Below are 16,197 nucleotides of genomic sequence, written 5' to 3'. Positions count from 1 at the left end.
GATACCCAAGAAGAATCCTTCCAGGCCTACGAGGACTCTGATGCTGAGGAATCAATTCCCTCTGCTTCCCCTCCAGAGGATTTCTCATTTGGTGAAGTCCTGCATTCCATGAGGGAACATTTTCAATGGCAGGGTCAGGAATTCTCTGACTCCAGGAAAAGGCTTCGTACCTTCCTCAAGCTTTCCCAGCACAGACCTTTGGCTATTCCACCTGTTATGGATGTTTTGGATGATGTTTTCTCTGACTCCAGTGCTAACCCTGATTCTCTTCCTCCTGCTCCTGTCAAGCCGGACAGATATTATAGGGTCCCGGACACTCACAAGCACCTTTTTAAGGCCCACTCTGTGGATCTAGAAACTATTTCACAGGGCCCCAAGGGAGTGGCTACCTCCTCTGCCAAAAACCCACTGCCAGCGGACAGAGAAGCTAGGTCCCTGGATAGATGGGGTAAAAAGGTATATACCTCTACTACCCTAGCCATGAGGTCACTTAACTGCCTTTTTCACATGTTTCAATACCAAGATTTTCTCCTGGATGATTTACAGAAAAAGTTAGCCTCTCCTGAGCCTATTGATAAAAAGGCATTGCAGGATCATATACATAACACTCAGCAGGTTAATGACCATTTTCTTCAGTGTGGTTATGATGCACTGGAAGCTTCATGTAGGGCAGCTATGACTGGGGCTGTGATACGTAGACATGCTTGGTTAAAGGCTCAGTCTTTGCCTGACCATGTTAAAGTAAAGTTACTGGATGCACCTTTGGAAAAACAGAAGCTTTTTGGTGCTAATGCACAAGATGTATTGAAATCCATAGAGGAAAAAGCAAAGTCAGTACAGACGGTCAAGGATTTCCTTTAGGTTCAGCCACCCAGATTCAGCAGAAACTGGCCCTCAAAGAATTGGTCCTTCCCCGGCTCTGACAAGTTTCAAAGGGGAAAAAGCAGACGTGCCCGAGGTAGAGGGCAATACCGAGGATCTTACAGGGGCCGCCAGTGGCAACCTCCAAATCAAAGTGGCGCAGACAGTTCAGCTGCACCAGAAGGACAATCACAATGACTTGACTTTCGTTCCGCCTACAAGGGTTCAAAGAGAAGCACCTTTGGGCGGAAAATTATCCTTATTCTCACAAAACTGGCATATCTTAACCAAGGACAACTGGATTCTGGATTTGATAGACAAAGGTTACAGATTCCACTTCCACACATTACCAATAAGACAAGGCATGCCAAACCTGCCACATCATCAAAGGGCAGAGGCACTCTCTCAAGTTTCCAAGCTGCTAAGTATAAAAGCAATAGAAAGGGTTCCTCCTCAGGAGCAAGGCCAGGGATTTTATTCAAGGCTGTTCCTTGTTCCAAGAAAAGAAAACAAATGGAGACCCATACTGGACTTGTCATCTCTAAACACCTTTCTCATAGTGCCAAAGTTCAAAATGCTGACGTTGCAGCAACTCCTTCCCATGTTGGGCAAGGGGTCTTGGCTGGTTACTCTGGACCTCAAGGAGGCATACCTGCATGTCCCAATCAGACAATGCTGCAGAAGATACCTCAGATTTCTTGCAGGGACAGAGCATTATCAATTCTCAGCATTGCCGTTTGGCTTCTCTACTGCGCCCAGAGTGTTCACGAAATGCCTGGCATCAGTAGTGGCACACTGCAGACTACAGGGGATTCAAATATACCCCTACTTGGACGACTGCCTCATACAAGCAGACAACAAACAAACCTTAAAAGAAAATTTGGACTATGTCATGCATCTACTACAGGCCTTGGGATACACAGTCAACATTCAGAAGTCAAAACTACTGCCATCCCAACAGATTATTTTCTTAGGAGCCAAACTGGACACAGAAACCAAATGGCCTACCTCACAGAGGAAAACAGCAGCATTTACCAGAGTACTTCAAAGGCCTAGCAAAACTCTCCCAGCTGACTGCAAGGAAAATCCTGCAGGCCCTGGGGTTCATGGCATCTTGCATCCTTCTGATACCTTTGGCAAGACTTCATATGAGAAAGCTGCAATGGTATTTAAAAAACTTATGGTCTCAACACAGCCAAAGCCTAGAGGACATAATCCCACTTATTCCATGTCTGCAAAAGGAATTTTTATGGTGGGCCCAAGCCAGTCAGCTAAACAAAGGCATGTCTTTCAACAGACCTCAAGCAGGCCAAATGATTACAACAGACGCCTCAGACCATGGATGGGGGCGCACATGGAGGGCAGATGCATTCAAGGGCAATGGACGCCAAAGGAAAGACATCTGCACATAAACCAAAAGGAGATGTTGGCAGTGATACGTGCAATCGAGGCTTTCGAAAAATCACTACAACAAGGGCATTTGCTAATAAGGACAGACAACACCACTGTCATGTGGTACATAAACAAGCAGGAGGGCACTCATTCTTATCCCTCTGCAGACTAACAATGCTCCTCTGGGAAAAATCCCTGAGCCTGAAGATACATTTACAATCCCAGTTTGTGCCAGGCAAGGACAATGTACTGGCGGACAACCTGAGCAGAAATTTCATGGATCCACACGAATGGATGTTGCACCCTCACATTTTCTCTCAACTGACAAAGACATGGGGAAGACCGGATGTAGATCTTTTTGCTTCCCACTTAAATCATCACCTGGGAAAATTCTGCACAAGGACTCACCATCCTCTAGCCTGGAAAACGGATGCTCTCTCCTTCAGCTGGAATTCTCTAAAAATTTATGCATTCCCTCCTCTGCCTCTGCTGACCAAGGTGATACTGAAGATCAAAGCAGAACAACCAACAGGCATCTTGATAGCTCCAGACTGGCCAAGGCAACACTGGTACCCATTGCTATTGACCATAACTCGGACCAAACCATGGCCTCTGACCCTATGGCCCCTGCTCCTAACACAACACAATTACAGGACTGTACATCAAGACCTGAAAACATTACATCTGACAGCCTGGAGGCTAACATGACTTCTCCACCTAATTCTCTTTCAAAATCAGTTCAAGAGATCTTGCTGGAAGCACGCAGACCTTCCACCAGAAAAACCTATTCAGCCAAGTGGAAGAGATTCAGCATCTGGAATGCCAACAGGGGTCAGGACACAGCATTACCGAGTATACCTCAGATTTTAGAATACTTGGCAGAACTATTTCATACTGGACTATCATGCTCTTTAATAAAGATTCATGCCTCAGCAATCTCAGCAAAATACAACTGTGACCCTCCAGTGTTTTCTCATCCTCTGCTAAGACAGTTTCTAAGAGGAATAAAGAATATCAAACCTCCCAGAAAACAGCCAGTACCTGCATGGGACCTCAATTATGTGTTGGAAAAAATTAACTCTTCCTCCATTTGAGCCAGCAGCAACTTCAGAAATGCAATTTCTTTCATGGAAGATGGCCTTCTTTTTGGCAGTCACATCTGCCAGAAGAGTTTCGGAGATACAGGCACTCATGGCAGTGCCTCCCTTCCTCATTTTTCATCAAGACAGAGTTTCTTTAAGAACCAATCCTACATTCATGCCAAAAGTTATTTCCAGGGTGTCTCTAAATCAAGCTATTCACCTGCCTACATTCTTCCCCAATCCTCAAAATAAGGGGGAAAACTACTGCATACTTTGGACATACACAGACAACTACGTTACTACTTGGACAGAACTAAGGCCACCAGAAAGTCTGACCAACTGTTTGTAGCCTATGCTGCTGGAGTACAAGGAAAAGCAATCTCCAAACAAACAATTTCAAAATGGATTGGACATTGCATCAGATTCTGCTATTCTTTCCATGGAAAAGGTGTGCCAGCCAATATTAGGCCACATTCCACCAGAGCTATAGCCACTTCCACAGCTTTCCTAAGAGGAGTGGCAACAAAGGACATTTTAGAGGCTGCTACATGGAGCTCCGTGCATACATTTACCAAGCACTACAACCTGTCCTTATACTCCAGATCCCGAGCAGGCTTTGCTTGGCAGTCCTGCAGGGATTTTAGCTACACCATCCTTATCATAGTTCCATCCACCCCCAGCTTGGCTATGGTATTCAACCCATATGTTATGACTGCAGTTGCATTCTTGAAGGACATAGTACAGTTTTGTACCTACCATAAATGTAGATGTCAGATAGATATGCAACTGCAGTCGGATTTTCCCACCCTCCTACCCCTATGTATCCTTCTTTTTGAGTCCCTACCCCTTTTCCCATTAGCTGGGGGTATTTCCTATGGTGTATCTGTTTATTACTGTTGTGCATGTTTGGGATTATTTTTATCCATTTACCAAATTTAGCCTTCCTAGGAGGGCACCTGGCATCTGGGGCAAGAAACACTGAAGAAGATGGCGTCAGCCGATGCCTTTATACTCCAGCCGTTGTGACGTCGGGGAGGAGGCGACACCAGCCGACGCCGGACCCGGACTTTGGAATTCGCCCGACCGAGGGCTGCCTGAGGAAGGACAACCCATAATTATGACTGCAGTTGCATATCTATCGGACATCTACATTTATGGTAGGTACAAAACTGTACTTTTATTTGCGTACCAAAGAACACCTAGTTTATTAAAAATGAGTAAGTTTGTACAGTGCAATGGTACATTTCAGATACAAAAACTACAACACTGAGTCAGAAGCATAGCAACCAAGAGCCCTTTTTAACATGGCATAACCATCTTTTGTTTCAATTCTTTTATTTGTACCGCAGTACTTCCCAGTATCCTTTTTTTAATTTACATTTTTGTCCATCGTTTTCTGAATCATTTTCCTGTTCTTAAGGGTGCTACTGAAGAAGTCTGGATGTAGAACACCAAGAATCGAGTTAGAAGAAATGGGTCCATCTTTAGATTTTGTGCTGAGAAGGACACACCTGGCATCAGATGACTTGTATAAAAGAGCTCTCAAGCAGCCTAAAGCGTTGAAGGTAACGGTCTGACACTTAAACATTTTTGCATCACTGATTTACAGTATGTTTTTGACAAAAAAATATGTACTTACTTTTAAGCTAAGCATTTGTTCATTTGATAGTTATTCACATTTATGCAAAGTTATTTACTGTATGGAAGAACATTTTGCAAAATAGTTTTCAAACAATATCTAATTAGCTATTTGGTTTATAGCAAATGGCATCTGGATTTGCAGCATGGATGCCCAGTGGTGCTGATTACTTGTATTTACAATCACTGCCACCTTTTCCAAACATTTACTTTACACTCGGGTGTTATGGTGGCCGATGCCTCATTAAGTCATTTGTTCTTTTACAGTAATTCTTGACATGTGTGGCCTGTTAGTGTTAATATAAATAATGGTGTTTAAGTGTTGAATTTGTAAGCTGTAGATACAGTGTCTAAAGTCATATTTGAAATGTTGATGGTTATGGAGGAGAGAAAGGAGAGGAGTAGTAGTATGAAGTGGAGGAAAGCAGAGGTAGAGATAATTATAGGAACTAAGTGGGATGATAGTCATTTCTAATTAGGTAGTTACAGTTATGTTGTAATGTGAAAATCGGAGGAGTACCAATGATACTTGAAGTCAGTCTTGGGTATAAGGAGCAGAGTATAAGTGCACTGATAATGAAAGCTAGGTGTGTATAATGGTATGAAGAGCATATCAAGTAGATGTAAAGTTTCTGTGGTTGGGAGGGTGAGAGTTTGTGAGTGGTTGTTATTGAGATGGATGTTAAGGTGCTGCAGGTGGAAGGAGAGAGAGGTCCTGTTGATAAGTTAGAATTTAGATTAGGAGCAGTATGCCCAGTATAAAGGAAGCGATGTCAGGGGTGGGTGGGGATGGAGAACAAAGTGGGATCAAATCACAAGCAGTCAGTATCAGTACAAAAGATATGAAAGCATTCACAATTTTCAAGCCCATCTAAAAATGTAGTCTTGCAAGTGACGACTGGAATGTCCTTATATAAACAGTCAAGAGGGACCCTTATCCTTTTTCCCAGGTGTTGTGACTGCTATGCAATAGACCTTCAATTCCAAATAACCATAAATGCCGTCTGCATCCTGTCTCAGTTGAACTTAGTGGGTCTACACATTTCCACAAGGGATTTTTTTTGCAAATAGTTCACAGATGGTGTGTCCTAAAGAGAGACCAGTTTCCTTTTACATGCATTATGAAAATTCTGCCCCAGAGCACCACATAAAGAAACTCTGGCAGTAGATGCAGTCTTCTTCAACTGGAGAGGTGTACATTTCCATTTTCCTCCAATTCCCCTTCTCCTTCCATGATCCGAAAGGCAAAGCAGGAGGTAGAAAAATTTAATCCTGCTGCCCTGAAGGCACCAGTTTATTAAAGATGTGCTATCATTAAGGAAGCTTTAAATCACCACCTATCCAGGAAGGTTTACCTGGCCAAATGGAAAAGATTTTCAGTCTTAAGCTACAAGAATAAGGATCTTCTTTTGATGTCAGTGGGACTGTTGTACTTGCCTAAACTGTTCATTGCAGTTCAGGTTTGGGTTATGCTTCAGCGATTATAGACCTTTGGCAGCACAGCCTGCATGTACCTATGGATCCCCTCTTACTCTTTTCCAGCCTGATGAAAACTTCCTTAAAGGAGCCGTACAGCTGAGACCACCTAGAAACATAATTGTTCCTCCATGAAACCTGAACTTTGTCTTGGAAAAACTCCTTTTATCTATGCTGCTTTTGTAGCCCTGAAATTCTTGACATGGAAACCTGGTCTTGCTTGTCATCACTTTATCTAGAAACATGTGAGAACTACAGGCCCTTATGTGCACAGAGCCCTTTCTAGTGTTTCACAAATGCAAAGTTAACATTAGAATCATCCTTTCCTTTATGTCACAAGTTTTCCCCTCACTCATGCTGTACAACTGATTTTTTTCTTTTCTAATCACAAAAATAAAGGTTTGAGAATCCTGCACTATTTGGATGTCCACAGACAATTGAGATACTATTTAAACAAAATGAAAAACATCATAGCTTCATACCAGCTTTTTATGTCCTCCTGTACTGAAGAAAGAGGAAGACCTGTGTCTAAACAATATCTGTGTTAATGTGGTATTAAAGAATTGAGCTCTGACAGCACCCCAGATGACAAGTTCTTTTAGTGGCTCACATACTTGACAATTGCTGCTGAGAGGATGGATGTTTCCATGCTGTGGGAAGGAGTGGATGCTATATAGCTCAAACTGCTGCTTCTGACTTGATCACTGCCATGGGGCAGGGATGATATCAAGCAAGCAGGGAAACATGTAGGTGTGGCCAACCAAGCTAGTGACTATAGCACTTGTCAGTCACGCCAAGTGATAGAGGGACATGGGCAGTCTATATGGTGAAATAGGTGCCCATGACACCGCCTAAATGGAGGACTTAGTGTCTTACTTACAGAACAGATGTCCTATTCACTTGCTGCAGTATTCTTAACCTAAGGGATCTCCTGCCTGAAGGCGACCCAACGTCTGCCAGTATACAAAAGTCTTGTACTACTGTAGAGTGCATGGGATGTCACATGTAGGCTGCTGTTGGGAGTAGGCCATAAAAGCGACATACATGCATACCATCCTCAGAACTTTTCTGCTGCCAGTCAGAATGCCATTCTGACCATCTGTCTAATCATTTCAATGTTTGCAACTTCATCTTTTTGCCAGATACGTGTCCCGTTGGGGAATTTTTTTTTTCTTACTACTGGTTTGTTTATGTCATCCAAGAAGGTCAAGTGCCAGTGTGGAAGACAAATTCCACATAAGGACAGCCATTCTCAGTGTCTCTTTTGTTAATCGCAACCACAAGTCCTGTAACATTAGCTAGTCCTTCATTCCAAAGACTATTAGAAGCAGGCTTTTCTCTCTTGCAATATATTTAGAGAACCAGTGGCTTAAGCTACTAGCTAAGCGTATAGAGGGTACCTCAGGATCTGATGCCGAGCTGGTGAAGATAAGGCCAAGAAGTCTCAGCCTGCAGCTTCCATTGTACCTGCAATGTCAGACATTCCTCCCGAAGTGCTTATCAACCCGGAGGTTCATCCTACTTCAGGCACGGATTCACAGGCCAAGGCCAGATGTTCTTCGTGTTTCACTGTTGCAGTCATTACATTTGGGTAATCTGCTGGCAGGTTGCCCTCAGTCGGCCTGAATTCCAAAGTCTTGGGTCCAGCTTCGGTTGCTGTCTCCTCTTCCATGACGTCAGGTCATCAGGGGTATAAAACATGCAGCCAACGCCATTTTCTTTAGTCTTTCTTGCTGCGCGATGCCCGAAGCAGAAGCGTTTCGCAATTGCCAGTCAGCCGACTACTGAAATATTCGAGTTTGAGTTTCAGAACTGAAGTCTTCACTAAAGCGAAGTACCCCATTGGGGAAACTTTTTTTTTTCTTGCTCCATACAGATGTCAGAAAAAGTTAATAATTGTATTACTCATGGGAAGCAAATACCTCATAAGGATTTCCATTTATACTGTATTCCTTGCCTAGGTCCTGATCACAACATGCCTGGCTGTCAGTTTTGTGCTAGATTTAACCAACGCACTATTAAGCATCAGTATGGTTTTGCCTCAAAGTATTTTGGAAACAGATTTAACTACCCAGAAATGTCGGATAGCAGTCCGACTACCGGAGTACATAAAAAACACAAAGAAAAGGATAGAGAAAGGCAGTCATGATCCAAAACAGACTAAGCTTCTCCTAAGCCAGTCGCCGGTTCACTGGTAATCAGTGAGGTATTTTCGCAGGCCCTGATACCCGCTGCATTCGAGTCGCAGGCCTCTACCAACACCCATGTGGAGTCCGGCATGCCGCAAGATACTCAAGGTATTGGACAGACGGATGTATCTCCCTCGGATGGGTCTGGAGCCGTTGAGCAGGCACTGGCTTCTGAGGGTGTATTCAGACCTCAACATTTGTATATCAAACCAACGACAGCTGCAAAACCAAAGACAAAAAACAACTTCTAAAACTAAAAAACCGACGCATGAGCCACGTGCACAGGCCTCTATGCCTAAAAAACAGATAATCAAAATGGCTGAAGACCTTATTACCTTGATCAGGGGTACCCATTCCCCTCCAGATAAGAGGCCTAGGCAAGACACTGATTATGAATCTTCAGATCAGGTTTCTATTTCTTCTGATTCCTCTTCTGATCAGGATTTATCTATACCTCCCTATGAGGATTCTCATGCAGAGGAGTCTATACCATCTGCTTCTCCTCCTGAGGATTATTAATTTGGGGAAACCTTGCATACTTTGAGGGAGCATTTTCACTGGGAGAGTCAAGACTTCTCAGAATCAAAAAAGAGGCTCAGGGATTTCCTTCTTCTCCCTCAGCACAGGCCTTTGGCCATTCCCCCTGTTTTAGACATTGTGGATGATGTGTTTTCGAAGTCCAGCTTGACCCATGATTCCTTACCTCCGGCTCCCAGTAAGCCTGACAGATATTACAGGGGTCCCTGACTCACATCAATTTTTATTTAGAAAGCCTGCTGCTGATCCTGAAACTATTTCACAGGGTAAGGGAGTTAAGGCCTTAACAGCAAAAAATCCTACCCTCTCCGACAGAGATTCAAGGGCACTGGACAGATGAGGAAAAAAGGTTTATACATCTGCAACCTTGGCAATCAGAGCCTTAAACTGTCAATTTCATATGCTTAAGTATCAACAACATGTTATGGGATTGCTGAAACAGAAAATGATGTTGATTTCTGAATGTGCAGAAAATAACGAATTGCAGGAATTATTGCATGCAGCTGAACAGGTTGGAAAGCATATTTTGCAATGTGGTTTTGACTCCTTAGAAGCCTCCTGCAGGGCCACAATTACTGGATCTGTGATTAGAAGGCATGCCTGGCTAAAGGAACAAAATTTGCCTGATGTTAAAGCTAAATCGCTAGATGCACCTTTACAGCATGATACTCTGTTTGGTATTAAGGCAGAAGAGGTTTTAAAGAAAATGGAAGACAAAGCTAAGTCTATGCAAACTGTTAAAGACTTCTTACAAGTGCAGCCACCAAGATTCAGTAGACACTGGCCTACAAAAAATTGGTCCTTTCCTGTGTCAGACAGAGCTCAAAGGGGCAAATCCAGATGCCCTAAGGGTTCCAGATACCAGGCGCAAGATTCATACAGGTCAAAGCAATGGGGCGCTTCTACCTCCAAATCTGGAGGAGATAAAGTGCAAACCTACAGAAAACAGTCCCAATGACTTCCCTCTGCCTACACCAAGCACTTATCTTTTGGCAGCACCCTTAGGGGGAAAATTAGCACCTTTTGCTCAAAATTGGCAGTTAATAACCCAGGACAAGTGGGTACTAAACATAGTATCACAGGGATACAGATTCCACCATTTCCACCCTGCCAATGGCAAATGGGTGGCCAGATCTGCCCAATAATCAATGGGCAGAGGCACAGAAACAGGTTACGTCCCTCATGGATATGGGGGCCACTCAACCAGTACCAGAACAGGAAAAAGGACAAGGTTTTTACTCAAGACTGTTCTGGGTACCCAGAAAGGACAAGGCCTGGTGGCCAATACTGGATTTATCAATTTTGAACACATACCTGGACATTCCAAAATTCAAAATGCTGACTTTGCTGCAACTTCTGCCCATGCTGTGCAAGAATGCTTGGCTGGTGACATTAGACCTAAAAGAGGCATACCTGCATGTCCCAATAAGTCAGTTGTGCAGAAGATACCTCAGATTCAAGGCTGGCTTTATGCATTACCAATTCTTTGCACTGCTTTTTGGCTTATCTACTGTGCCCAGGGTCTTCACAAAGTGCCTGGCACTAGTAATTGCATTTTGCAGACAAAGTATACAAATATACCCTTACTTGGACGACTGTCTCATTCAAGCAGAGAGCAAGGACATTCTTCTTCAACAGCTGGCATTTGTGAAAAGGCTTCTAACATGCCTAGGGTACACAATAAACGAAAATAAATCACAACTGGTACCCTCTCAAAAGATAACATTCCTGGGTGCAAGCTTGAATACAACTGCCCAGATGGCTTACCTCACACCAGACAAGCAAAGGCAACTGACTACTTACTTCAAACTGATGGCAACAAAAACCCAGTTATCTGCTAGACAAATTCTGCAGGCTTTGGGCTTCATGGCATCCTGCATCCTACTGATTCCATATGCAAGACTGCATATGAGGACACTTCAATGGTACTTAAAAAGTTTATGGAGTCAACATTCTCACAGTCTGGAAACAATGATTTCTCTCATACCCTGCCTACAACAGGAGTTTCTATGGTGGGCAAAGGCATGTCACCAAAACATGGAACGGGCCTTCACTCTACCCCCTGCCAGCCAAACCTTAACAGATGCATCAGATTATGCCTGGGGGGGCCCACATGGCAGGAAGATGCATTCAGGGCATATGGACCCCAAAACAAATGCATCTACATATCAACCAGAAAGAGATGCTAGCTGTTCAAAATGCCGTAACAGCCTTCAAGGACTTACTTCATCCAGGACAACTACTGATAAAGACGGACAACGCCACGACAACTACTGATAGACGGACAACACCACGGTCATGTGGTATATAAACAAGCAAGGGGGCACACACTCATACCCCCTTTGCAGATTAGCCATGACACTGTGGGACACAGCTTTGACCTACCAAATACATCTTCAAGCTTGATTCCTGCCAGGAAAGCAAAGTACTCTGGCAGATGATTTAAGTAGAAACCTTATGGACCCTCACGAGTGGAAACTAAATCCACAAGTCTTCAGCATGATAACAGAGAAATGGGGGAGCCCAAACATAGATCTATTTGCCTCTCCTCAAAAATTATCAATTGAAAAGATTCTGCACAAGGACTTATCACAGACAAGCATGGAAAGTGGCCGCCCTATCCTTCAGTTGGAAAAACCTATCAGTTTACGCCTTTCCTCCTCTGCCTCTTCTTCCCAATGTCCTCCTAAAAGTCAGACAAGAGAAACCAAAGATGATGCTAATTGCCCCGGACTGGCCCCGCCAAAACTGGTACCCAATCCTAAGGAACTTGTCTCAATACCCAGCTTGGACCTTACCTCAAAGACCTCAACTACTGTCCCAGCAAAACAATCAGATCCTGCACAATCAACTGCAGACACTGAACCTGGCGGCATGGCTGATCATGTAGTTATACAAACAATTCCTCTCAGTAAAGCTGTGATGGGTGTCATTTTGGAAGCCAGAAGGCCCACTACTAGAAAATATTATGCTGAAAATGGAAGAGATTCTGTGCTTGGAATCAAGCACAAGGAACTGATACAGCAGAACCAAATATTCCTCAGATATTACAATACTTAACTGAGATGCTTGACCAAAGGCCTATCTTTCTCATCAATTAAAATCCATGCCTCTGCCATTTCGGCTCATTACAGTACAGAACTACCAATCTTTTCTCATCCTTTACTAAAGCAGTATCTTAGAGAAGCCAAATATTTAAGGCCTCCTAGAAGGTCACCATTACCTGCATGGGACCTCAGTTATGTATTGGAAAAGCTCACCCTGCCTCAATTTGAACCAGCTGCTACCGCTGATATAAAGTTCTTATCATGGAAAACAGCTCTGCTACTAGCAATTACTTCAGCAAGAAGAGTTTGGGCTACAGGCCCTCATGGCTGTAGAGCCTTTTATCATATTTTACCCGGACAGGGTGTCTCTGAGGACAAATCCTACATTTATGCCTAAGGTGGTTTCCAGTGTGGCTCTTAACCAAACAATTCATCTGCCAAACTTTTATCCAAATCCGCAGAACAAGGGGGAGAGAATTCTGCATTCCTTGGACGTACACAGACAGCTAAGATTCTACTTGAGCAGGACTAAAGCTCTAAGAAAAACTGAGCAATTACTAGTGTCATATGCTGCAGGATCAGAAGGAAAGGCTATTTCAAAGCAGACCATTTCAAAGTGGATAAGCCACTGCATCCGTTTCTGCTACTTACACTAGTATGGTAAACCTTTGCCCAAGGGCATTAGGTCTTATTCCACCAGAGCTGCAGCTACTTCAGCAGCCTTTCTCAGAGGAGTACCAACCAAAGACATTCTAGAGGCTGCTACTTGGAGTTCTGTTCACACCTTTACAAAGCATTATCATTTGCCTCTCTACTCCAAGTCCAGGGCAGGCTTTGCCACTGCAGTTCTGCAGGGCCATATAGCCGCACCTAATGCTGTTTAGCTCCAGCCTCCCAACCGTAGCTTTGGGATTCTACCCAAATGTAATGACTGCAACAGTGAAACACGAAGAACATAGTACAGTTATGTACACTTGCCAGAAATGTAGATGTTAGAGTGTATTAACTGTTGCAGTCCATGTTACCCTCCCGCCATCCCCCTTTCATTCTGGAGTTTATCTTTCCTTCTCTATCTTCTACAACCTATGTGGTGTATTTGCTTGTAGATGAAGGTAAATATTGATGTGTGTGTGTGTGTGTGTGTGTATATATATATATATATATATATATATATATATATATATATATACACGCACAATTTTTTTTTGCTACCTTTTTGGGGGGCACCTGACATCTGGGGCAAGAAAAACTAAAGAAAATGGCGTCGGCTGCATGCTTTATACCCCTGGCGACCTGACATCATGGAAGAGGAGACAGCAACTGACGTAGGACCCAAGACTTTGGAATTCAGGCCGACTGAGGATAACCTGCCAGCAGATTACCCAAATGCAAAGACTGCAACAGTGAATACACCTTAACATCTACATTTATGGTAAGTGTACACAACTGTACTTTCTGAGGCCACGTTGACATCGGCAGAGAAGCACATCTGTGGATCGCACCACATGAAAAGAGTTAGTCTGATACATTTGAATGTATGCCTTTGTCCGGTCCTCTGACGTTGCATAGGATCATTCCTCTTGCAAAGATAAAGCAAAAGACTAGGCATTTGTCCCTTACCAGGGAGGCACCTTCAGATTGTTAGGCCTTTTCTCAAATCTTATTTCAGGCCTTTATAGCACTTAAGCCGCCTTTCTCTCAGCCTACTCCTACACCTGTTTCCCAACCTTCTCAAAAAAGAATTGAGGACAGGAATATGTTTCCCCTGAAGAGGAGTCAGTAGGTGCTGACTCCCAATGGATGAGCTATGCTTTGGTGAAACAGTCCTGAAAATGGGAGAACATTTTAAATAGGATACTTTCCAAATTTAAACTTCAGAAATGCCACTGCACACAACTAGATGAAATTTATATCTCTGATCAAATGAAAAGTGCTTCATTTTATTGTTTTAAGTGAATAAACCACATTTTTTGTTATTAATCCGTTTCCAGAAGCTGTTTCATCGTGTTATACTTTCCATATATCCAAGTCCAAAGTCCAGAAAATATATCAGCTACTACAAGTTTATTTCTCTGGCCCCTCTGCAGTTCCTCCTGTGCATACTGTGTTTCTGGATGCTTTCCACAATACTTCACAAATTAGACTCCCATGCCCCAGCCCCCAAGAAGTCTGACAACTTCTACAGGGTCCCTGAATGTTGCTCATCTGCTCAGGATAAAACAAACGAACAGTTGTGTGTTCTGTTCAAGCAGCTTTATTATGTACAAACGTATCAGGATTGAGACTGAGTAACTTGATAAACTTGTAAACAAACTCTCTGTCATATATACTGACACTCTGGCTGCACTCTCAAAATGGCACTGAAGCTAGCACTTGCTTGCTATTTATATGCAGGTGCTGTCCTTGGAAATGCTTCTTAAAGGTACAAAACCGTACACATTCTACATCCTCCTCCTTTGAGAAATGAGTCACGCATTACTGATGACATTGATTGACCTGCAACTAGTACAAAATAATTCTTTGACATGCAATTATGCAGAACTAAATACATATAATACAGTTGTGTCCAGGTTGCTTTGTATTTCACACTAGGTCTGGAAATAAAATATGACTAAATCATGTGACATAGAAATTAGAATTAGGTCTAGCAATTGGGACTGTCTCTGTGAATGTTCAGCTTTGGAAACATCAGGAACAGAAGTAGGAATTAAGACACGTTCTGGAACAGGGGCATTGTCTGGATTGCTCTGACATTTTATTGCGTGTGTCACTGGAACAATACTGCGATATCGGTTCTGATACAGGAAGAATATGACTGCGATTTCTCCTGTACTCCACATCTTCATATTCTACAAAGTAGGATCTCTGCTTGGCACATATACCTGTTACTTGACCAATCCGGTCAAAACCTTTTGCCATTTGTATCCTTACTGTCTCTCCTTTCACTGGACGAAGAAATCTGCTCGACTGAGCTTCTTGAAAGAGTGCCTTCTGAATAGTTGGGCTTTGATAACTCTGTTGTTTTTAGCTTTAGGCCTCAACAGAATGGACCTGATAGACAAGGTTGTTATGGTCTGCCTAGATAAAGTTTCTGAGCAGGCAAGTATATCATCACTGGGTATGTTTCCGAGATTGAGTAAATTCCAAAAGAAATTGTTATTGTCACACTTTGACTTTTTTAGTAATTGCTTGCACTCTGTACTGCACATTACACTAGACCATTTGACCATGGGTATTTAGGACTACTGGTAACATGTACAAAGTCCCATGCTTTTGCAAATTTCTGAAATAATTTACTTGTTGGAGATCAGCTTCTGTGGACTCGCATGGACTGAGAAGCGACATTTCAACTTGGTGATAACAGTGGACATCAGGTTAGATAATCTATCTCAAACCAGTTTGAGTAAGAGTCTACCAACACTAAGTAATGCTGATTGTTCCACTTGAATATATCAGTGGCTACTTTTGATTAGGGTAATTCAGAATCTGGACTTGGCTGAAGTGGTTCTTTTTGCAAATGCAGTTTAATACTATTGCATACTGAGCAAGAAGAAAGTACCTTGTTGATGTATTTTGCTAGAGAAGGCCAAGTTCGGAACCTGGGTGACCATGGTGCAAAATCTGGATATAGTCACGTTGTAAGGAAGTAGAAACAACTATTTCAGGACCTTTGAAAATAATGTCATCTTCCATCAACATCTCATCTCTGTAAGGAAAACAAGGTTGCACTTCAGGCGGTACACTATATTGCTTTTGACTGCCATCCTACATTGATGTAGTGGTTGAACTTTTGCAAAACTGGATCATTCTTTGTATGATCTCAGCTTATCAAGTCTCATGGTAGAAAAATTATGCACTTCCATGATATTGAAGTCAAATTTCTCTGTGTCAAGCTGTTGGTTTTATTTCTGCGTGATCTGGATATGGTATCAGCTATATAAAGAAGTTTGCCTTTTGTATAGACCATTTTGAAGT

At 42.8% G+C, this 16,197-nt stretch overlaps 1 protein-coding gene across 1 annotated transcript in view; it reads left to right on the top strand.

The window, feature by feature from the left end:
• RPF2 (ribosome production factor 2 homolog) overlaps positions 1 to 16,197 on the top strand; it is a 651,328-nt gene that overhangs the window by 607,894 nt on the left and 27,237 nt on the right. Inside the window, exon 9 of the mRNA XM_044062732.1 lies at positions 4,756 to 4,900. Coding sequence (XP_043918667.1) covers positions 4,756 to 4,900 — 145 coding nt within the window. The remainder of the gene's footprint in view (positions 1 to 4,755; positions 4,901 to 16,197) is intronic.

The sequence above is a fragment of the Protopterus annectens genome, chromosome 2.part1 (genome assembly GCF_019279795.1).
Source record: "Protopterus annectens isolate FY-2018-M chromosome 2.part1, PAN1.0, whole genome shotgun sequence".
NCBI classification, from domain to species: Eukaryota; Metazoa; Chordata; order Ceratodontiformes; family Protopteridae; genus Protopterus; species Protopterus annectens.
Note: the sequence above shows the minus strand (reverse complement) of the source record. Positions and strands in the feature narration are given on the sequence as shown.